Source organism: Nerophis ophidion, linkage group LG04, assembly GCF_033978795.1.
Source record: "Nerophis ophidion isolate RoL-2023_Sa linkage group LG04, RoL_Noph_v1.0, whole genome shotgun sequence".
Taxonomy (NCBI): domain Eukaryota; kingdom Metazoa; phylum Chordata; class Actinopteri; order Syngnathiformes; family Syngnathidae; genus Nerophis; species Nerophis ophidion.
Window position 1 is genome coordinate 7,616,718 of NC_084614.1, and position 25,017 is coordinate 7,641,734.

At 39.3% G+C, this 25,017-nt stretch overlaps 1 protein-coding gene and 1 long non-coding RNA gene across 2 annotated transcripts in view; one reads left to right on the plus strand and one right to left on the minus strand.

The window, feature by feature from the left end:
• sgip1b (SH3GL interacting endocytic adaptor 1b) overlaps positions 1-25,017 on the minus strand; it is a 67,909-nt gene that overhangs the window by 3,395 nt on the left and 39,497 nt on the right. Inside the window, 13 exon segments of the mRNA XM_061896887.1 lie at positions 4,901-5,103; positions 7,340-7,472; positions 7,546-7,701; positions 13,655-13,766; positions 16,909-17,059; positions 17,180-17,301; positions 18,624-18,647; positions 18,650-19,381; positions 19,448-19,513; positions 19,585-19,659; positions 22,220-22,293; positions 24,083-24,146; positions 24,342-24,366. Coding sequence (XP_061752871.1) covers positions 4,901-5,103; positions 7,340-7,472; positions 7,546-7,701; positions 13,655-13,766; positions 16,909-17,059; positions 17,180-17,301; positions 18,624-18,647; positions 18,650-19,381; positions 19,448-19,513; positions 19,585-19,659; positions 22,220-22,293; positions 24,083-24,146; positions 24,342-24,366 — 1,937 coding nt within the window.
• Positions 4,915-7,810, plus strand: LOC133550826 (uncharacterized). Its single transcript, XR_009806384.1, has 2 exons — positions 4,915-5,161; positions 7,517-7,810. It is a non-coding gene; the product is annotated as an uncharacterized LOC133550826 (long non-coding RNA).

Consider the following 25,017-nt stretch of genomic DNA (forward strand, 5'->3'; position numbering starts at 1 on the left):
CTTCACATACATCGGAAAAAAAAAACATGTTGTCCTTTTCCCATAATTACCAGTTTTCCCAGAATTTACGGTAATTTCCTCCAAATTACATAAATGAATGAGCAATATACAAAGCACATTTCTCACCTGATTAGAACACTTGCAACATCCACTCACCTTGGACAATCAAACTACCATTTTTCAAGTCCAGAAAAATTCCAGGAATTCCCAATTTTCCAAAGCCTTATTTTCACCTCTACCTGGAAATTTTGCATAGTCCACAATTTCCAACCGTTTTTGACCATTCCACCTTCAAAACATTCCTTAGTTGGGAGAACAAAACTAGCATCTTTCCTTTCGTACAAATTCCCCTTTTTCCCGAAATTCCAGGAATTCCTAAATATCCATTTATATTCAAACTGTTCCTATGTCAACATTTTTCAACCATTTTGAAAAATTTCAACACCAACCCATTCATATCATCTGGGACAATTTTGGTATTACCTATATTTTTTAAATTCCCGTTTTTCCCGAAATTGCAAAATTTCCAGGAACATATTCATAGTTATACAATGTGCTAAATTCTCTAAATTGTGCGCCATATTTTAACCTCCAACCTCCAACCCACACTACTCTTCCCATATATCGAAAAAAAAACATGTTGTCTCTTTCCCCAAATTACCAGTTTTCCCAGAATTTCTGGTAATTTCCTCCCAAAATGAATCAGCAAAGCACATTTCTCACCTGATTAGAACACTTGCAACATCCACTCACCTTGGACAATCAAACTACCATTTTTTCAAGTCCAGAAAAATTCCAGGAATTCCACATTTCCCAAAGCCTTATTTTCATCTCTACCTGGAAAGTTTGCATTGTCCACATTTTCCAACCGTTTTTGACCATTCCACCTTCAAAACATTCCTTAGTTGGGACAACAAAACTAGCATTTTTCCTTTCGTACAAACTCCCCTTTTTCCCGAAATTCCAGGAATTCCTAAATATCCATTTATATTCAAACTATTCCTACGTCAACATTTTTCAACCATTTGGAAAAATTTCAACACCAACCCATTCATATCATCTGGGACAATTTTGGTATTACCTATATTTTTTAAATTCCCGTTTTTCCCGAAATTGGAAAATTTCCAGGAACGTATTCATAGTTATATAATGTCCTAAATTCTCTAAATTGTGCGCCATATTTTATCCTCTAACCTCCAACCCACACTACTCTTCCCATATATCGAAAAAAAAAACATGTTGTCTCTTTCCCCAAATTACCAGTTTTCCCAGAATTTCTGGTAATTTCCTCCCAGTTACATAAATTAATGGGCAATATACAAAGCACATTTCTCACCTGATTAGAACATTTGCAACATCCACTCACCTTGCACAATCAAACTACCATTTTTCAAGTCCACAATTTCTAGGAATTCCCAATTTTCCAAAACCTTTATTTCACCTCTTCTTGGAAAGTTTTCACAGTCCACGTTTTCCAACCGTTTTTGACCATTCCACCGTCAAAACATTCCTTAGTTGGGACAACAAAACTAGCACATTTCCTTTCGTACAAATTCCCCCTTTTCCCAAAATTCCAGGAATTCCTAAATATCCATTTATATTCAAACTGTTCCTACGTCAACATTTTTCAACCATTTTGAAAAATTTCAACACCAACCCATTCATATCATCTGGGACAATTTTGGTATTACCTATATTTTTTAAATTCCCGTTTTTCCCGAAATTGCAAAATTTCCAGGAACATATTTATACTTAAACAATGCAGCAAATTCTCTAAATTGTGCGCCATATTTTATCCTCTAACCTCCAACCCACACTACTCTTCCCATATATCGAAAAAAAAATCATGTTGTCCCTTTCCCAAAATTACCAGTTTTCCCAGAATTTCCGGTAATTTCCTCCAAATTACATAAATGAATGAGCAATATACAAAGCACATTTCTCAGCTGATTAGAACACTTGCAACATCCACTCACCTTGGACAATCAAACTAACATTTTTTCAAGTCCAGAAAAACTCCAGGAATTCCCAATTTTCCAAAGCCTTATTTTCACCTCTACCTGGAAATTTTTGCATAGTCCACATTTTACAACCGTTTTTGAACATTCCACCTTCAAAAACTAGCATTTTTCCTTTCGTACAAACTCCCCTTTTTCCCGAAATTCCAGGAAATCCTAAATATCCATTTATATTCAAACTGTTCCTACGTCAACATTTTTCAACCATTTTGAAAAATTTCAACACCAACCCATTCATATCATCTGGGACAATTTTGGTATTACCTATATTTTTTAAATTCCCGTTTTTCCCGAAATTGCAAAATTTCCAGGAACTTATTCATAGTTATACAATGTCCTAAATTCTCTAAATTGTGCGCCATATTTTAACCTCTAACCTCCAACCCACACTACTCTTCCCATATATCGAAAAAAAAAACATGTCTCTTTCCCCAAATTACCAGTTTTCCCAGAATTTCCAGTAATTTCCTCCCAATTACATAAATGAATGAGCAATATACAAAGCACATTTCTCAGCTGATTAGAACACTTGCAACATCCACTCACCTTGCACAATCAAACTACCATTTTTTAAGTCCAGAAAAATTCCAGGAATTCCCAATTTTCCAAAGTCTTATTTTCACCTCTACCTGGAAATTTTGCATAGTCCACATTTTACCACCGTTTTTGACCATTCCACCTTCAAAACATTCCTTAGTTGGGACAACAAAACTAGCACATTTCCTTTCGTACAAACTCCCCTTTTTCCCGAAATTCCAGGAATTCCTAAATATCCATTTATATTCAAACTGTTCCTACGTCAACATTTTTCAACCATTTTGAAAAATTTCAACACCAACCCATTCATATCATCTGGGACAATTGTGGTATTACCTATATTTTTTTAAATTCCCGTTTTTCCCGAAATTGCAAAATTTCCAGGAACGTATTCATAGTTATACAATGTCCTAAATTCTCTAAATTGTGCGCCATATTTTAACCTCCAACCCCCAACCCACACTACTCTTCCCATATATCGAAAAATTCCCATATACAGAAAAATTCCAGGAATTCCCAATTTTCCAAAACCTTTATTTCACCTCTTCTTGGAAAGTTTTCACAGTCCACATTTTCCAACCGTTTTTGACCATTCCACCTTCAAAACATTCCTTAGTTGGGACAACAAAACTAGCATTTTTCCTTTCTTACAAATTCTCTTATTCCCCAAAATTCCATGAATTTCTAAATATCCATTTATATTCAAACTGTTCCTACGTCAACATTTTTCAACCATTTTGAAAAAATTCAACACCAACCCATTCATATCATCTGGGAAAATTGTGGTATTACCTATATTTGAAAAAATTCCTGTTTTTCCCGAAAACGCAACATTTCCAGGAACGTATTCATAGTTAAACAATGCCCTAAATTCTCAAAATTGTGCGCCATATTTTATCCTCCAACCTCCAACCCACACTACTCTTCCCATGTATCAAAAAAAAAATCATGTTGTCCCTTTCCCAAAATTACCAGTTTTCCCAGAATTTCCGGTAATTTTCTCCCAATTACAAATGAATGAGCAATATACGAAGGAAATTTCTCACCTGATTAGAACACTTGCAACATCCACTCACCTTGGACAATCAAACTACCATTTTTCAAGTCCAGAAAAATTCCAGGAATTCCCAATTTTCCAAAACCTTTATTTCACCTCTTCTTGAAAAGTTTTCACAGTCCACATTTTCCAACCGTTTTTGACCATTCCACTGTCAAAACATTTCTTAGTTGGGACAACAAAACTAGCATTTTTCCTTTCTTACAAATTCTTCTTTTCCCCGAAATTCCAGGAATTCCTAAATATCCATTTATATTCAAACTGTTCCTACCTCAACATTTTTCAACCATTTTGAAAAATTTCAACACCAACCCATTCATATCATCTGGGACAATTGTGGTATTACCTATATTTGAAAAAATTCCCGTTTTTTCCCAAATCACAACATTTCCAGGAACGTATTCATAGTTATACAATGTCCTAAATTCTCTAAATTGTGCGCCATATTTTATCCTCTAACCTCCAACCCACACTACTCTTCCCATATATCGAAAAAAAATCATGTTGTCCCTTTCCCCAAATTACCAGTTTTCCCAGAATTTCTGGTAATTTCCTCCCAATTACATAAATGAATCAGCATTATACAAAGCACATTTCTCACCTGATTAGAACACTTGCAACATCCACTCACCTTGGAAAATCAAACTACTATTTTTTCAAGTCCAGAAAAATTCCAGGAATTCCCAATTTTCCAAAACCTTTATTTCACCTCTTCTTGGAAAGTTTTCACAGTCCATGTTTTCCAACCGTTTTTGACCATTCCACCTTCAAAACATTCCTTAGTTGGGACAACAAAACTAGCATTTTTCCTTTCGTACAAATTCCCCTTTTTCCAGGAATTCCGAATTACCCATTCAAATTCAAACTGTTTCGACGTCAACATTTTTCAACCATTTTGAAAAACTCCAACACCAAGCCATTCATATCCTCTGGGACAAATGTGATATTACCTACATTTGAAAAAATTACAGTTTTTCCCGAAATCCCCAAATTTCCAGGAAATCCCTATTCAAATGAATGAACATATTCATAATCATACAGTGCCCTAAATTCTCTAAATTTTGCGGCATATTTTACCCTCCAACCCACACTACTCTTCCCATATATCGAAAAAAAAAAACCCCATGTTATCCCTTTCCCAAAATGACCAGTTTTCCCAGAATTTTCTCCCAATTTTGACCATTCCACCTTTAAAACATTCCTCTCAATTGAACACCAAAACTACCATTGTTCTGTTGATCATTTCAGACATATTTGCTCTTGGTTGGTCATGACAAACATTTCTCACCAGGTGGCAGGTGGGACCATGGCCTGGAGTCTAGCCACGCCCCCCTCCACAGGTACCAGGAAGTGGACGTTGTGCAGCGGCACGGGGTGCGCCATGGCCTGGGCGTTGTATTTGTAGTCTATTCGCAGGTCTGTGCTGTCGGCGTCGCCACGCCAACTCACGGCCAGGTTGAGAGGAGTGGATTGGATGCCGTCCGCCGACACCTGAGAGGCAGCGGACCGAGGATTAGGATTAGAAGGAGTCATACAAAACCATATATAGGTATTACACCTATTGTGTCACCTCAAATATAAATATAAAGTTGTCTTCAGTTCTTTTCCCGTGTTTTTGCATCGTTTCCTGTCCTGGTGCTCCTATTTTGGTACTTTGTTTTGTTGCACTTTCACTTTCTGTTTGGTTTCCTCCTGTCTATTTGTAATCAGGTCTATTCATGTTCCCGTGATGCTCCCTGCCAGCGCTGGAGTCACGCCAGTCGAGTTTTAGCCTTTTCTTTTTGCTTTTTGTTCTTTGACTAGCACGTCGCCGTCCATCTCTGCAACCTGGGGTCACTCCACAGATAGTTTATTACAGGGGTCACCAACCGTTTTGAAAGCAAGAGCAGTTTGATACACACTTAAATAAATTGTATTTCTGTCTGTCATTCCGTCGTACATTTTTTTTCATTTTACGGAAGGTTTTTGGTAGAGAATAAATGATGAAAAAAACACTTAATTGAACGGTTTAAAGGAGGAGAAACACGAAAAAAAATAAAATAAAATTTTGAAACATTGTTTATCTTCAATTTCGACTCTTTAAAATTCAAAATTCAACCGAAAAAAATGAAGAGAAAAACTAGCTAATTCGAATCTTTTTGAAGAAAAGAATTTATGGAACATCATTAGTAATTTTTCCTGATTAAGATTAATTTTAGAATTTTGATGACATGTTTTAAATAGGTTAAAATCCAATCTGCACTTTGTTAGAATATATAACAAATTGGACCAAGCTATATTTCTAACAAAGACAAATCTTTATTTCTTTTAGATTTTACAGAACAAAAATTTTAAACAAAAATTCAAAAGACTGTGAGATAAGTTTTAAATTTGATTCTACAGATTTTCTAGATTTGACAGAATAATTTTTTTGAATTTTAATCATAACGCGTTGAAATAAATATTTCACAAAATTCTTCGTCAAAAAGACAGAAGCTAAAATAAAGAATTAAATTAAAATGTATTTATTATTCTTTACAATTAAAAAAAAATACTTGCACAAGAAGAGTAAGGAATTTAAAAGGTAAAAAGGTATATGTTTTTAAAAATCCTAAAATAATTTTTAAGGTTGTTTTTTTTCTCTGAAATTCTCTTTCTGAAAGTTACAAGAATCAAAGTAAAAAAAAAAAAAGTAATGAATTTATTTAAACAAGTGAAGACCAAGTCTTTAAAATATTTTCTTGGATTTTCAAATTCTAATTGAGTTTTGTCTCTCTTAGAATTAAAAATGTCGAACAAAGCGAGACCAGCTTGCTAGTAAATAAAAAAAAATAGAGGCAGCTCACTGGTAAGTGCTGCTCTTTGAGCTATTTTTAGAACAGCCAGCAGGCGACTCATCTGGTCCTTACAGGCGACCTGGTGCCCGCGTTGGTGACCCCTGTTGTAGACTAACAGACGCTACATAGCTTTATTTGGAAACAATTAAGGTATGTAACTAAACATTTACATAAAAATTATGTGTAAATAAGTAATTTCACAACATATATATCTGCGGCTAATATATGGAAACAAAATTTTATTTTGAAAAACATTTTGTGGGTGTGGCTTGTAAAAACGGTGCGCTCTGTAGTCTGGAAGATACGGTAATCTTCCACCAAATGGGGGAAACATTTTATTTTGTAGACTAACAGATATTACATTGCTTTATTTGGAAACAATTAAGGTATGTAAATAAACAATTAGAGTATTTCTGTGTTAATAACTCATTTCAAAATGTATATATCTGCGGCTAATATATGGAAACAATATTTTATTTTCCAACAATTTAATTGGTGTGGCTTATATAACGATGCACTCTGTAGTCTGGAAGATATGGTAATATTCCCCCAAATGGGAGGGAAACATGTTATTTTGTAGAGTAACAGATACTACATTGCTTTATTTGAAAACAATTAAGGTATGTAAATAAACATTTACAGAGTATTTCTGTGCAAATAAGTCATTTCACAACATATGTATCTGCGGGTAGCATATGGAAACAATATTTAATTTTCCAAAGTTTGACTGGGTGTGGCTTATATAAAGGTGTTCTCTGCGAGCTGGCACATGGGTCACCCGGTGAAGCACCACTCTTATGTTTTTCCTCAACAATATTGAATAGGTTGTTCTTTGGAACACATTGTGTGTAAATAGTTTTTACTGAATGATGTGAAAAAGGCGTGATTGACATGTGATGGATGACAGGTACCTGATATTTGATCATATCTACGTTGTAATATGTGGCCTGCGGCTTCTGCTCGGCCACTTTCTTCAGATGGCCCATCAGGTTGGGCATGTTGACCCAGAACTCCTTGGTGTCTCCACCCTCTGTGGGCCAATCACTGCAAGGGGGAGAAGATTTCACATGGACTGGGCTTTGTTTCAGATGTCTGGGTCCCCCCCCCCCGAACCTACCAGCACAGCAGCTGTGGGTTGGGGAGGACCTGCTGGAGTCGGGTGTAGTTGCTGATGCTGAAGATGAGGACGGGCTGAGTGGGATGGTTGGCAAAGTGCCTGGTGATGCCTGCAGGGAAGGAGAGCACCATCTCCCCGGTGATCTTCACCACACACCTGCACCGGAGGCAGACCAACATTCTTAGACGTTCTCATGTTCTACAACATATAGATCAAAGATCAAAGCGTGTGGATGGTTTTGGAGTAATAAAAGTGTTAAAATAGATCATATTTTCCTTTTTTTTTCTCAATGCTTAAACCTCTAGAACCACTTCTAGTCTGTCTGTCAACGGAGATTTTGATTTTTTTGTTGTTGTTTTATTTTGACACAACTAAATAAAATCAAAGCTGCATGGGACCGCTTTGGATGCTGCCCCCGCGACCCAAGCCCGGATAAGCGGTAGAAGATGGATGGATTATTACACAGAGAACAAGTTGTATACACATGTGTTATACATCAGTCTCATAGTAGTAACAGTTGTAAAGTGGCTTGGGCATTTTATAAGGATACCTTGGTGCTGCCATTTTGAGACTCTAATGCATGGTGAATGTAATGCAGCTGTTGTATGGAAGTGGGAACAACAAACTTCCTGTTGATTATAGTTGGGGGCGGTCAGTGTATGAAATATAGGTCTCAGTGAGACCTATATTGAGGTTTTTGTTTCATGTGTGTATGACAGTCCTCCATTGAGTTGGAAGCAGTTTTGTCTGAGCAGGAAGCCGCCATTTTGTGACAGCAGTACACACAACAGCACCAGCGTTCCGGTTCTTTGCGGGCTCATGAAATCCAAACCGGGGTAGTAATTAAAATTCTTTCATCAACTATTAATCAGAAGGGTTCAATCTCTCTCCTGTGCTTATTTGAAGCCGAAACGACAAACGGCCACGGAGGAGGTAAAGTTTGAAAAAAAAAGCGAAATTTTTTAGCCAACTTTTGTATTTAAGTGGAAATAGCAAACTTCCTGTTGATTTTAGCCGGGAGGGCTCAGAGGATGAAATACAGGTCTAACAGAGACCTACGTAGTGGTTTTTGTTTCATGTTTGTCCGACATTCCTAATGGAAGTTTGAGACAGTTTTGTCTGTGTTTTATTCCTAGGGGGCGCTAGAGCGCAATTTTGAGTTTTGGGGTTAGGTTTTATGATTAGATCGCAATTTTCGCCAGTCCTGATGTGTGTGTCCAGTTTGGTGAGTTTTGAAGCATGTTAAGGGAGTCAAATTACAGCTCAAAGATGCAAAGGTGAGTGTTTTTACAAAACTTTAGTTTTGAAGGGGGAATTGCAAACTTCCTGTTGATTTTTGCTGAGGGATGTCATTGTATGAAATCTAGGTCTAAGTGAGACCTACATAGAGGTTTTTGTTTCATGTCGCTACGACATTCCTACTAGAAGTTAGAGGCAGTTTTATCTGTGTTTTCTTCCTAGGGGGCGCTAGAGCACAATTTTTAGTTTTGGGTTTAGGTTTTTTGATTAAATCGCAATGTTCGCCAGTTCTGATGTGTGTGTCAAATTTGGTTGAGTTTTGAAGCATGTGAAGGGGGTCAAATTACAGCTTAAAGCTGCGGAACAATAATAAAGAAAGAATAAAACGCTAGAAATTCAATATGGTCCTCGGTCCCAAAGGGACACTCAGTCCCTAAAAACAGCCTGCATGGCAGATTTGTGTTATTTGAGTCAACATTGCAACTTTTTCTTGTCACATTTCATTTGTCTGCTCTTTTATTTCACTTTTTTTGTAAAATGTTTGTCTAAGTGTCATCTTCTTGACTTCCCCTGGGGACCAACAAAGTATCTATAAGTGTCATCTTTTTGACTTCCCCTGGGGACCAACAAAGTATCTAAAAGTGTCATCTTCTTGACTTCACCTGGGGACTAACAAAATATCTATAAGTGTCATCTTCTTGACTTCCCCTGGGGACCAACAAAGTATCTATAAGTGTCATCTTCTTGACTTCCCCTGGGGACCAACAAAGTATCTATAAGTGTCATCTCTTTGACTTCCCCTGGGGACCAACAAGGTATCTATAAGTGTCATCTTCTTGACTTCCCCTGGGGACCAACAAAGTATCTATAAGTGTCATCTTCTTGACTTCCCCTGGGGACCAACAAAGTATCTATAAGTGTCATCTTCTTGACTTCCCCTGGGGACCAACAAAGTATCTATAAGTGTCATCTTCTTGACTTCACCTGGGGACCAACAAAGTATCTATAAGTGTCATCTTCTTGACTTCCCCTGGGGACCAACAAGGTATCTATAAGTGTCATCTTCTTGACTTCCCCTGGGGACCAACAAAGTATCTATAAGTGTCATCTTCTTGACTTCCCCTGGGGACCAACAAAGTATCTATAAGTGTCATCTTCTTGACTTCCCCTGGGGACCAACAAAGTATCTATAAGTGTCATCTTCTTGACTTCCCCTGGGGACCAACAAAGTATCTATAAGTGTCATCTTCTTGACTTCCCCTGGGGACCAACAAAGTATCTATAAGTGTCATCTTCTTGACTTCCCCTGGGGACCAACAAAGTATCTATAAGTGTCATCTTCTTGACTTCCCCTGGGGACCAACAAAGTATCTATAAGTGTCATCTTCTTGACTTCCCCTGGGGACTAACAAAGTATCTATAAGTGTCATCTTCTTGACTTCCCCTGGGGACCAACAAAGTATCTATAAGTGTCATCTTCTTGACTTCCCCTGGGGACCAACAAAGTATCTATAAGTGTCATCTTCCTGACTTCCCCTGGGGACCAACAAAGTATCTATAAGTGTCATCTTCTTGACTTCCCCTGGGGACCAACAAAGTATCTATAAGTGTCATCTCTTTGACTTCCCCTGGGGACCAACAAGGTATCTATAAGTGTCATCTTCTTGACTTCCCCTGGGGACCAACAAAGTATCTATAAGTGTCATCTTCTTGACTTCCCCTGGGGACCAACAAAGTATCTATAAGTGTCATCTTCTTGACTTCCCCTGGGGACCAACAAAGTATCTATAAGTGTCATCTTCTTGACTTCACCTGGGGACCAACAAAGTATCTATAAGTGTCATCTTCTTGACTTCCCCTGGGGACCAACAAGGTATCTATAAGTGTCATCTTCTTGACTTCCCCTGGGGACCAACAAAGTATCTATAAGTGTCATCTTCTTGACTTCCCCTGGGGACCAACAAAGTATCTATAAGTGTCATCTTCTTGACTTCCCCTGGGGACCAACAAAGTATCTATAAGTGTCATCTTCTTGACTTCCCCTGGGGACCAACAAAGTATCTATAAGTGTCATCTTCTTGACTTCCCCTGGGGACCAACAAAGTATCTATAAGTGTCATCTTCTTGACTTCCCCTGGGGACCAACAAAGTATCTATAAGTGTCATCTTCTTGACTTCCCCTGGGGACCAACAAAGTATCTATAAGTGTCATCTTCTTGACTTCCCCTGGGGACTAACAAAGTATCTATAAGTGTCATCTTCTTGACTTCCCCTGGGGACCAACAAAGTATCTATAAGTGTCATCTTCTTGACTTCCCCTGGGGACCAACAAAGTATCTATAAGTGTCATCTTCTTGACTTCCCCTGGGGACCAACAAGGTATCTATAAGTGTCATCTTCTTGACTTCCCCTGGGGACCAACAAAGTATCTATAAGTGTCATCTTCCTGACTTCCCCTGGGGACCAACAAAGCATCTATAAGTGTCATCTTCTTGACTTCACCTGGGGACCAACAAAGTATATATAAGTGTCATCTTCTTGACTTCCCCTGGGGACCAACAAAGTATCTATAAGTGTCATCTTCTTGACTTCCCCTGGGGACCAACAAAGCATCTATAAGTGTCATCTTCTTGACTTCACCTGGGGACCAACAAAGTATCTATAAGTGTCATCTTCTTGACTTCCCCTGGGGACCAACAAAGCATCTATAAGTGTCATCTTCTTGACTTCCCCTGGGGACCAACAAAGCATCTATAAGTGTCATCTTCTTGACTTCCCCTGGGGACCAACAAAGTATCTATAAGTGTCATCTTCTTGACTTCCCCTGGGGACCAACAAAGTATCTATAAGTGTCATCTTCTTGACTTCCCTTGGGCACCAACAAAGTATCTATAAGTGTCATCTTCTTGACTTCCCCTGGGGACCAACAAAGTATCTATAAGTGTCATCTTCTTGACTTCCCCTGGGGACTAACAAAGTATCTATAAGTGTCATCTTCTTGACTTCCCCTAGGGACCAACAAAGTATCTATAAGCGTCATCTTCTAGACTTCCCCTGGGGACCAACAAAGTATCTATGAGTGTCATCTTCTTGACTTCCCCTGGGGACCAACAAAGTATCTATGAGTGTCATCTTCTTGACTTCCCCTGGGGACCAACAAAGTATCTATGAGTGTCATCTTCTTGACTTCCCCTGGGGACCAACAAAGTATCTATAAGTGTCATCTTCTTGACTTCCCCTGGGGACCAACAAAGTATCTATAAGTGTCATCTTCTTGACTTCCCCTGGGGACCAACAAAGTATCTATAAGTGTCATCTTCTTGACTTCCCCTGGGGACCAACAAAGTATCTATAAGTGTCATCTTCTTGACTTCCCTTGGGCACCAACAAAGTATCTATAAGTGTCATCTTCTTGACTTCCCCTGGGGACCAACAAAGTATCTATAAGTGTCATCTTCTTGACTTCCCCTGGGGACTAACAAAGTATCTATAAGTGTCATCTTCTTGACTTCCCCTAGGGACCAACAAAGTATCTATAAGCGTCATCTTCTAGACTTCCCCTGGGGACCAACAAAGTATCTATGAGTGTCATCTTCTTGACTTCCCCTGGGGACCAACAAAGTATCTATGAGTGTCATCTTCTTGACTTCCCCTGGGGACCAACAAAGTATCTATAAGTGTCATCTTCTTGACTTCCACTGGGGACCAACAAAGTATCTATAAGTGTTATCTTCTTGACTTCCCCTGGGGACCAACAAATTATCTATAAGTGTCATCTTCTTGACTTCCCTTGGGGACCAACAAAGTATCTATAAGTGTCATCTTCTTGACTTCCCCTGGGGACCAACAAAGTATCTATAAGTGTCATCTTCTTGACTTTCCCTGGGGACCAATAAAGTATCAATAAGTGTCATCTTCTTGACTTCCCCTGGGGACCAACAAAGTATCTATAAGTGTCATCTTCTTGACTTTCCCTGGGGACCAATAAAGTATCTATAAGTGTCATCTTCTTGACTCCCCCTGGGGACTAACAAAGTATCTATAAGTGTCATCTTCTTGACTTCCCCTGGGGACCAACAAAGTATCTATAAGTGTCATCTTCTTGACTTCCCCTGGGGACCAACAAAGTATCTATAAGTGTCATCTTCTTGACTTCCCCTGGTGACCAACAAAGTATCTATAAGTGTCATCTTCTTGACTTCCCTTGGGCACCAACAAAGTATCTATAAGTGTCATCTTCTTGACTTCCCCTGGGGACCAACAAAGTATCTTTAAGTGTCATCTTCTTGACTTCCCCTGGGGACCAACAAAGTATCTAAAAGTGTCATCTTCTTGACTTCCCCTGGGGACCAACAAAGTATCTATAAGTGTCATCTTCTTGACTTCCCCTGGGGACCAACAAAGTATCTTTAAGTGTCATCTTCTTGACTTCCCCTGGGGACCAACAAAGTATCTAAAAGTGTCATCTTCTTGACTTCCCCTGGGGACCAACAAAGTATCTATAAGTGTCATCTTCTTGACTTCCCCTGGGGACTAACAAAGTATCTATAAGTGTCATCTTCTTGACTTCCCCTGGGGACCAACAAAGTATCTATGAGTGTCATCTTCTTGACTTCACCTGGGGACCAACAAAGTATCTATAAGTGTCATCTTCTTGACTTCCCCTGGGGACCAACAAAGTATCTAAAAGTGTCATCTTCTTGACTTCCCCTGGGGACCAACAAAGTATCTATAAGTGTCATCTTCTTGACTTCCCCTGGGGACCAACAAAGCATCTATAAGTGTCATCTTCTTGACTTCCCCTGGGCACCAACCAAGCATCCATCTCTCCATCTCCTGCTCTCCCAGGATGGAATGTGGACCTACTCACTTGCTGGGGTCAGCGCCCTTGAAATAGGCGTTGATGGTTTCTGTGAAGGCAGCGGCGACTGGAAGGGTGTCTTGGGGTCCCATGGTGAGAGGACTGGGGCCTCGTGAACACCCTGAAGAAGACATACGCACACACGGGGCGTCACTCGCAGAGTTCTCACACACAGCAGCTAGAAAAGAAAGGGGTTGCATGTGAACGGGCAGGGAGGATAACGTGCATGACGCGCATGAGTTCAACAAAACAGCACACCGCAGAGTGCTTTCAAATTCATATTAAACACCAGGCGGTCTCTGAACGCTGCATATTTGCTGCCATCTTGTGGAAAATGTGAGTCAATCAGATCAATGACCTTTTGAAATAATATCACAACATTCACTTATATGACACAATCCAAACAACCTTCCCTAGTCATGGTGAGAAAAAGGAACTAACATAAATGGTCACACATAACCTGCTCACTAAACTTTGTGGACATTATTATTTTTCTGATGGATTACAAAACTTTAAGAAGGTCGTCACGGAAGTAAACAAGGTAGGAGTCAAACTTTTACATACTTTTAATATCTTATTCATTACATATCCAGTATAATCATTATAATCTCATCATATGTATATATAAAATACCACTGATAGTCACACACACACTAGGTGTGGTGAACTTACCCTCCGCATTTACCCCTATTCTTGTTCCACCCCCTAGGAGGTGATGGGAGCAGTGAGCAGAAGTGACGGCCACGCTCAGAAATAATTTTGGTGATTTGACCACCAATCCCAACCCTTGATGCTGAGTGCCAAGCAGGGAGGAGAAAACTATAATATATACGTATATATATTGTACATACATACATCCATACATACACACACATTATATACACATATATACAGTATATATGCACATATATATATACACTGTACATATATATATACATATATATACACATATATGTATATATATACATATATATATATACACACACACAAATATATATATACATACACACACATTATATACACATATATACAGTATGTATGCACATATATATATACTGTACATATATATATACATATATATACACATATATGTATATATATATACATATATATATACACACACACAAATATACACGCACACACACACACACACACACACACACACACACACACACACACACACACACACACACACACATACATACATATATATATAGTAACTTTACATACAGTCGGCTTTCGGCTCCCGGCCAAATAGGTTTTGCCCAATGCGGCCCCAAGTCAAAAAGTTTGGACCCCCCTGCTGTAGACATTGAAGGCTGTTGCTATGTAATACAAAATAAAAATATATAATGTAGAGCATGATGTCCAAAAGTGTTGACCTGGGGGCCACATTGGGTTAAAAAGCAGACCGCATGTAAAGTCACATTATATTCATATATATATAAATATATATATATGTATACACACACATAAAGAAGTTGGGTTTAATATATATACATATTTAGTATATGCACATGTATACGTAATATATTAATATGATATACAGTACATATATAATATAATATACACACAGCCTATACATACATACAAAAAATATATTTATAGTGATATACAGTATATATTAAATATCCATGTGATGTAATTAGATAAAGCATGTAAATAAATAGGATATAAAAATGACAGCAAATACTTACAATAGTTTTTTCAAGTAAATTTTATGAGTTATTTTTTTCAGTGTGCAGGCATATCTTCTTATTGAACTTGGACAGACTAAAGACGCCGGTGGACCGTACTTGGCCCGCGGCCCCTATTTTTAGAGGGTTTTTTTATGATACACGCACACAGAACGGACACACACTGTCATGTCTGTTCATGTTTTTGATTAGTTATGTTCTGTTTTGCTTAAGACTCCATTGTTTCTAGTTTTTGCACTTCCTTGTTTGTCTTATTACCATGCCAACTCATTAGTTTTCACCTTGTCCTCATGCCACGCCCCTGTCCTCATGTCTCACACTTGTTTTCACTAATCACCACAGTATTATTTAAGCCTGTCTGTTTCTGGTGTTCGTCCTGGCAACATCACCTCCTTCACACCCTGGATCACCTGCTATGCACCTTGTAATTCCATGTCAATGATCCCTGTCCCGTTCTCGTTTCGTTCCAAGTAAGTTTTTCTCATTATTCATGCCACAGTGCAAGTGTTTTGTTTCGTGTTTATAGTTAATTGCCTTTGTGCTAGTCTTTTGTTTCTTAGCCCAGTATTGTACTCGTACGCGGCTTTAGTTTTTTCCTGTTTTTAGTTATAGTGTAAATAAAAAATATGAAACCCTTCATTCACGCCTTGCTCCCGACAACTTTCCTTTACGTCGGAAAAACAATCCTCGTCCTAGTCGTGACACACACATGGCTTCCAAAACATTTGTTTTAACGAAAACTCCTAACATGACAACATTTCAAGTGTTGGTAAAAACTCCATGTTGAACAATTTTCAAACTACCAAGAAAAAAAACTGTGTAAGGGCAGTAAAACGTCCGCAAATTTTGCTTCATGTATGCAAGGCAGGCGTGGATGGATGGGACGCTACGACTTTACACGAAAGAAGAATAGTAATCATTTGTTTTCCAAAGTAAACAACGGAAACTACACGAAACTCAGAGTGAGATCATCGAAAATGTAGTAGTCTCCTTCCCCTCACCCTGACTGAATCCAGCTGGATGGACTGGGCTAGTCCAAGGAACTTGGAACTTCCACTGCCTTGAGGTGCTGGGAACATAATGGCTGAGGAGACAAGCCTTTTTTGACTAACAGAAATGAGGCTCTTTTCAGGAAGAAGCGGGTCATGCCTGTGTACAATATCACAACAGTACTATCAGAAAACAAAGACGAAAGCCTGAAACATTTTACCAAGGTATGCCTGTAGGCTACACCAATGAGGAACTCTTGTATCATGTGATTTGGACTTTCTAATTGGTCAGAACGGTGGAGGGCGGGCCATCGAAATGAAAACAATAACAAGATGTCGGTGCTGGAAATCTCATTCCAAAGCAAGCGTCACAATAAAAGCAAGGCAAACTGAAACCGTAAAGCTTGGCGGAAGCTGGTCTTGAGAAAGCGTCTGAGTGGACTCACCCTCCAAAGCTAAATAAAACCTGCCGGGGTCCAAGCAGAGTGGAGGCTGAGAGGCCTCTGAGTGAGCAGAACCAGAACCAGGAGAGAATGGTGAGGAGGTGAGAAGGGAGACTAAGAAGACGACTGCGTACCTGTGCTGGACAAGTTGAGGTCTCTCCCCAAAGTGGGGGTGGAGGCCGCACTCTGGGAGTTGATGGAAGAGATGGAGGAGGAGCTCTCAGCCCGAGCCAGTGGAGCGAAGGGTGGGGGGCTGCCAGACGCCGGTGGACTGAAGGGTCGAGTCTGAATGCAGAAAAGGTCAAAGACCGGAGTCACTGGTGCGTGTTTTTGGTTTATGTTTTAGACCACTTCATGACCTCCAAGTATCATCCTTATTAACTGGCGTTTGGTCAAGACACCTACCAGGTCCGCCATTGGTTTTCCTGGGGGCAACTTTGGTCGCGAGGAAGGCCGCGGGGGAGGTGGAGGAGGGACCGGACTGCCCCGGGACTGTGGTGTGGCAGAGCGGGCTGGAGAAGACGGGCCTGGGGCACCGACCAGAGTCTGAGGTTAGTTAGTGTTGCCTTTTCTCTTTCACATAACATTTCTTGTCTGCTGGACGACAACACGGACACTCTTCTATTTCAACAAAGACATTTCTATTTCATCAAAACACACCAATCTTTGTCAGTATGTCACATATTTTTAGTAATCTTTTTTTTTTTTTTTCATCATACCAATAAACGACAGTAATCGTCACATAGACCAGTGTTCAAACTGTTTCCAGAAAATAAATCTAATAATTCACTTAAAGTGATTAACGTGGACTCCGACTTAAACAAGTTGAAAAACTTATTCGGGTGTTACCATTTAGTGGTCAATTGTACGGAATATGTACTGTAATGTGCAATCTACTAATAAAAGTATCAATCAATCAACTTGGATGTTTTTTATTCATGTTGTAAAGGTGATAAAAAAGTCACATTTTATATATATATATACATATATATATATATATATATATATATATATATATATATATATATATATATACACACACACCTTTTTTTATATATATACACACCTTTCTATATATATATATATATATATATATATATATATATATATACAAAGGTACATACAGGCTTTGGAACAACATATGCTGCCAACTAAGCGCCGTCTTTTTCATGTATTGCTTATTTCAGCAATACAATGCCGAGCAACATTCAGCACGTGTTACAACAGCGTGGCTTCGTAAAAAAAAGAGTGCGGGTACTTTCCTGGCCCGCCTGCAGTCCAGACCTGTCTCCCATGGAAAATGTGTGCCGCATTATGAAGCGTAAAATACGACAGTGGAGACCCCGGACTGTTGAAGGACTGAAGCTCTACATACAACAAGAATGGGAAAGAATTCCACTTTCAAAGCTTTAACAATTAGTTTCCTCAGTTCCCAAACATTTATTGACTGTTGTTGAAAGAAAAGGTGATGTAACACAGTGGTGAACATGCCCTTTCCCAACTACTTTGGCACGTGTTGCAGCAATTCTAAGTTAATTATCATTTGCAAAAAAAATAAAGTTTATGAGTTTGAACATCAAATATCTTGTCTTTGTAGTGCATTCAACTGAATATGGGTTGAAAAGGATTTGCAAATCATTGTATTCCGTTTATATTTGCATCTAACACAATTTCCCAACTCATATGGAAACGGGGTTTGTAGTTTTTTGAGCGCTGTGTGTAATGTTCTATATTTTTGGTACATGTGAAAAAGCTTGGACAGTCACACAATAATAACAATCAAGTCTAAGTTCTCTGTTCTACAAAAAAAGAGTTGTGTGGATGAGTTTGTGAAGACCGGAGTACTCACAGCTGCCGGAGTAAGGCCCCGGGAAGACATAATGGATCTGTATGTGGTTGGAGGAAGAGGAGGTGGCGTTCCACGGAAGCTCGGTGTCAGCTCCTTAGGGGAACCTATGAAGTCTGGGATGTCTTCTCTCAGGTGCACTCCCTCCGGGGTCCGCTTTCCCCCCACCGCTGCCAAAACCAGGGGAGACACGCCCCCGGCTCGCGGGGACCTCCGCTCGGCCGGCAGAGGAGGCACGGGGCTGACGGGGGCCGGAGACGATGAGTACCGTGCGAACTGGAGCACCTCCTCGTCGATGGAGTCGTCATCAAGGCAGACCGCCGGTGAACCGGAGGGAGAGAAGTCCGGTGGCAGGGGAGGGGCCGGCTCATCGGGCGGCGGCGGTCCGAGCACGATGGAAGGAGGCGAGTCCGGTGGCGTGAACGGTGGCGGGGGAGAGAAGACTGGAGGCGAAGGCGGGGGATCGCTGGGAGGAGGTCCAGGCGAGACGCACGGTGTGGAAGGAGTGGACGAGGGCGTGTCCGGGGCGGGGGAATCCGGCGGAGGCGGCGGCGCGGGTTCGTCAGGCGGCGGAGGTCTGTCGTTAGTGAAAGTCACCCATCTGCTGGACGTGGTGTCTTCGCTACTGGTGTGGGAGCTGCCCACTGAGCCAAACACGTCGTCAAGGTCCGGGGCGGGGGAGCCGAGGTAGGACGAGGGCGACAGGACGTTTAGGTAGATGGGGGCGGAGCTGCGAGTTGACCTTCCGTTGGGTAAATCAACTGCAAAGAACACGGGGGAACTTAGACTGTGGCATTAATACGCATCTCACTCTCAGTGCTCTTTACCAGCAGACTGCCAAGGACAGCCCGGACTCCTGGACAGGATGTTCTTTGGGGGCAGCGGAGGAGGAGCTGAAATATCCAACACCATGGTTAATACATCCGGTATTGGACTTCCACTTAGACACAAAGATGGAACTTACCTCCTGTTGGAAAACTTCTACTCAAAGGCGATTCTGACCTCGGTCTTGGTCCTCCCCAGACATCGGCATGGACCGCTGCAGTTGAGAGACAAAGCAACATAACATGACTATAGTATAGGGCTTGAAACGCATTGCATTGTGGGTCCTGCTGGAACTGACTTTACATAGCCTTTAAATAGACTCCCTTTTTAGACCAGTTGATCTGCCGTTTCTTTTCTTTTTCTTCTATGTCCCACTCTCCTTTGTGGAGGGAGTCCGGTCCGATCCGGTGGCCATGTACTGCTCGCCTGTGTATCGGCTGGGGACATCTCTGCGCTGCTGATCAGCCTCCGCTTGGGATGGTTTCCTGCTGGCTCCGCTGTGAACGGGACTCTCGCTGCTGTGTTGGATCCGCTTTGGACTGGACTCTCGCGACTGTGTTGGATCCATTATGGATTGATCTTTCACAGTATCATGTTCTCATAGTCATCATTGTCACCGACGTCCCACTGGGTCATTATTGTCACCGATGTCCCACTGGGTGTGAGTTTTCCTTGCCCTTATGTGGGCCTACCGAGGATGTCGTAGTGGTTTGTGCAGCCCTTTGAGACACTAGTGATTTAGGGCTATATAAGTAAACATTGATTGATTGATTGATTGACTTGCTAGTTTACTTGACTGAATGCGTGCTCAAGTTTTCTGCTTTTCTTCAACATCATAAACAACAATCTTCATCATGAAAAAAACTTTTGGTGAGATTTTTCTCATTTCCAGCAAGAACCCGAAGCCAAGGGCGTCGTGGTTAATGAGCTCATAACGAGACCATCAAACATGACTTTTAACGCAATCACCTGGTACATGTTGGTGTGTTCACCGCACTTTCACACTGCTAAGGTTGAATCAAAGCTACTTTTCTTCATTTAGTAGGATGTTAGCGTTAGCCAAGCTAGAAACAACGAACAGTATTTTTGGTCTGTTTACTATTAGTCAAAAATTAATGAGTATTATTTTCGTATTATTTTCTAATATAAATGTTTTGGCCCACTTACAATGACAATAACAAAAATATATATATATTTTTTTTTAGCTGTGGACTCGTATTTTATGACATCCATACTGGCCAACCTTGGGACCTCCAATTTCGGGAGGTGGGGGGTGAGGGGCGTGGTCGGGGCGGGGCTAAGAGGGGAGGAGTATATTAACAGCTAGAACTCACCACACCAAGTCAAGTATTTCATATATATATATATAAGAAATACTTGAATTTCAGTGAATTTGAGCTATATATATATATATATTTATTTTATTATATATATATATATATATATATATATATATATATATATATATATATATATATATATATATATATGTATATATATATATATATATATATATATATATATATAAATAAATACTTGAATTTTAGTGTTCATTTATATACACATACACACACACACACACATAACACTCATCTACTCATTGCTGAGTTAAGGGTTGATTTGTCTAGTCTCTGTCACTATTTTTCTAACCATGCTGAACACCCTCTCTGATGATGCATTGCTGTGTGGCACGCACAAAAGTGCTTTCATCAAATGCACTAGAGTGTGGAATCTTCCACCTTCATCTCCTTGTTGTGTGTGCAGTTGTGCACTGCACTCTCTAAAAAGCCGTAGATGTTATTGTCACATATGCATGTACAGTAAACGGCAGTATTGTCCTGTTTAAGAGTGTCACAACATTGCTCTTTATGGCAGACGAAAACGTGACTGCTGTTGTTGTGTGTTGTTGCCGCGCTGGGAGGACGTTAATGAAACTGCCTAACAATAAACCCACATAAGAAACCAATAACTCTGCCTTGATCATTCTACTGTTATAACGTCATTGGGCAGACACGCTGTTTATATTGTGGAAACGCTGACGTGAAAACAGGCTGTCGACACTCAGGTCGTCATGGAGCTAGAGGGGGCCTGAATTTCTGGAGATTTTTGGGAGAAAATTTGTCCCGGGACGTTTTCGGGTGAGGCGCTGTATATCGGGAGTCTCCCGGAAAATCCGTGAGGGTTGGCAAGTATGATGACATCCCTCTTAGATATCGCATTTAGCTTCCATAAAAAAAAACATTCACAAGTTGCACAATGAGATGTAAGCATGTAACTTTTTGTTTGGTAAATATACACATTTTTCAGTATTTCTTTAACATAACAGCAGCATTTGAACACTCTCTTTTGATCATTTTAGTTGTAGTTTCTCGGTGTACGTCCAGCAAATGATTTTCAGAGATCGCATTTAGTTCCCATTGTAACATTCACATTTTGCACAATGAGATGTAAACGTGGGATTGTGTGTACATTCCTGTAACTTTGTTTGTAAAATGTATCCTTTTATGAGTATTTATTTAACATAATAACAGCAATTCATGATGAATATTTATAAATGAAGGTTCTTAACACATGACACTAGACTAAGCACGCATTTGATTGGTAAATCAAAGCGGAACCATCTGGAACGACACATTACGTGAGGTGGTGGACTTCTCCCACTTAATGTGTGGATGTAAAATGGTAAGATGGACGATCCATGTAAACAAAACCCACGTCCAGCAAAAATGGCTGCCCGGCACCCACAATGCATTGCGTCAGGTAAGTTCCCATACCGTCATATCTGGGTATGTACTGGGTCTCGGAAGGCAGGCCAAAGAAGGCGGGGATGTTCTGGGGGAGCCGGTCACTGCAAAGGGAATGCAATAAATGTTCAAATACGATTGAGAAGCTGATATTGTTTCCTAATACGTAATAAACTCGTGGAAAAAATGTTGACACACCTCATGAATTGAAATCCTGATGAGAATCTGACAGCAAAAAGGTGCCGTGATCAAAGGGGACCGACCAAGTTTGTTGGTGGTCAACTGCCATGAACGCGTACTTTATTGATGACTTTATAATTTTATTCCATTATATCGATTTGTTTTTATCCTTTTGTTCTATTTCATTGATGTCTTTTGTCGTATTCTATTATCTTGATTTGTTTTTGTTTTACTCTGTTGTATTAATGTCTTTTATTGTTGAGATATTATACTGATTTGTTTTATTCTATTTTATTGATATCTTTTATTGTGTTATTTTATTATATAATTGTTTCTATTGTTTTATCCTATTTAATTGATGTATTTTGTTTTATTCTATTACATTGATTTTTTTTATTGTGTGATTCTACCTTATTGATGTCTTATTGTTTTATTTGATTATATTGATTTGTTTTTATTGTTTGATTCTAATTAATTGATGTCTTTTATTGTTTATTCCATTATATTTATTTGTTTTTATTGTTTGATTATATTTTATTGATGTCTCTTATTGTTTTATTCGATTATATCGATTTGACTCCTGCGATGAGGTGGCGACTTGTCCAGGGTGTACCCTGCCTTCCGCCCGATTGTAGCTGAGATAGGCGCCAGCGCCCCCCGCGACCCCGAAAGGGAATAAGCGCTAGAAAATGGATGGATGGGGTGGACTTTATTGTTTGAATCTATTCTATTGATGTCTTTTATTCGATAATATTGATTTGTTTTTATTGTTTGATTCCATTTTATTGATGTGTTTTATTGTTTATTTGATTATACCGGTTTGTTTGTATTGTTTTATTCCATTTTAATGATGTATTTTATTGTTGAGATTTTATCATATTGATTTGTTTCATTCTATTTTATTGATGTCTTTTATTTTTTTATTGTATTAATTTGGTTCTATTGTTTCATTCTATTTCAATGATGTCTTTTATTTTTTTATTGTATTATTTTGGTTCTATTGTTTTATTCTATTTTATTGATGTCTTTTATTTTTTTGTTCTATTAATTTGGTTCTATTGTTTTATTCTATTTCATTGATGTCCTTTATTTTTTTAATTCTATTATATTAATTTGTTTCTATTGTTTTATTCTATTTTTGGATGTCTTTTATTTTTGTATTCTATTTTATTTCTATTTTATTGTATTGATGTATTTAATTGTTTTATTATACTATATTGGTTTGTTTTTATTATTTGATACTATTTTATTGAGGTCTTTTATTGTTTTATTCAATCATATTTTTTTTGTTTTCATTGTTTGAGTCTATTTTATTGATGTCTTATTTTTCATTACTCCTTTTTTGAGGCAGGGCACTTTTCTTTTTTTTTTTTCATTTTATTTCATTTCATAAACAAAATCCGGAGGCACACCACCAGCCAAAAACGTTAAAAAGTTGAAGTCCACCAGGTCGTCAGGCCTTATTTTGAATTTGTTGGTGTATTCCTGTGTTTTCCTGTGCTTTAGTTCTTGTCTTGTGCTCTTATTTTGGTGGCTCTTCCTGTTTTCTTGGTGATTTCCTACAGCAGCTTCGTGTCTTCCTTAGCAAGCAAGGCTTGATGTCATTATTACTGCAGTATTGTGGAATGTGCTCACAAATATTTATCTTGAAACTATTAGAGAAACGACGGTGGGTCCCACTGCTAGCTTCTAAGTGAAACAGTAAGCACAGACCTCGGGGTGTCAGGAGCTGGACTCGGAGTCGGGGTGGAGCGTCTGGGTCGAGCGATTTCTTCACCTGGGACAAACATACACACCAAGAGATGAGAGGCTTTGCTGTCCTACTCGGGGTCATGGAGAGCTGAGGTGGGAGAAGTACCCTTCACACTCACACTCTCACCTGGACAATGAAGCAAGTAAACATGCAGACTCCCCCCCCCACCCCCCCCCACACACACACACACACAGGTGTCAAGAAAAAAGACATACTTACATGAAAGGTTCCTTTTCATCTGTCTCTGCAAAACAATCACAACAACACGGGCATGTTGTTTACATTTGTTGTGGAAACTCAAGCTTTTGGAGATTGTATTACTAGGTCTAATAAAATTGTGAAATTCACTTTCATGTTCAGGTCATGAATGGTTCCCAAGTATATACCCTGGCACCATGACGCATTTGCAGAGGTGGGTAGTAACGCGCTACATTTACTCCGTTACATTTACTTGAGTAACTTTTGGGATAAATTGTACTTTTACGAGTAGTTTTTATGCAACATACTTTTACTTGAGTATATTTATAGAGAAGAAATGCTACTTTTACTCCGTTCCATTTATCTACATTCAGCCCGCTACTCGCTCCTTTTTTTTTATCGATGTATTAATGTTTGTTTTGGTTAATGACAGAGCTTCAAAGTAGAATCTACGCATGCCTGCGTTTCACCAATCACATGCAGTCACTGGTGACGTTGGACCAATCAAACAGAGCCAGGCGGTCACATGACCCGATTTATACAAGTTGAAAAACGTATTGGGGTGTTACCATTTAGTGGTCAATTGTGCAGAATATGTACTGTACAGTGCAATCTAATAATACAAGTTTCAATCAATCAATAAAAAGTGTAAAGGAAAAAAGCACTTTTTATTTCAACCGTACTTCCCGTCAAAAGC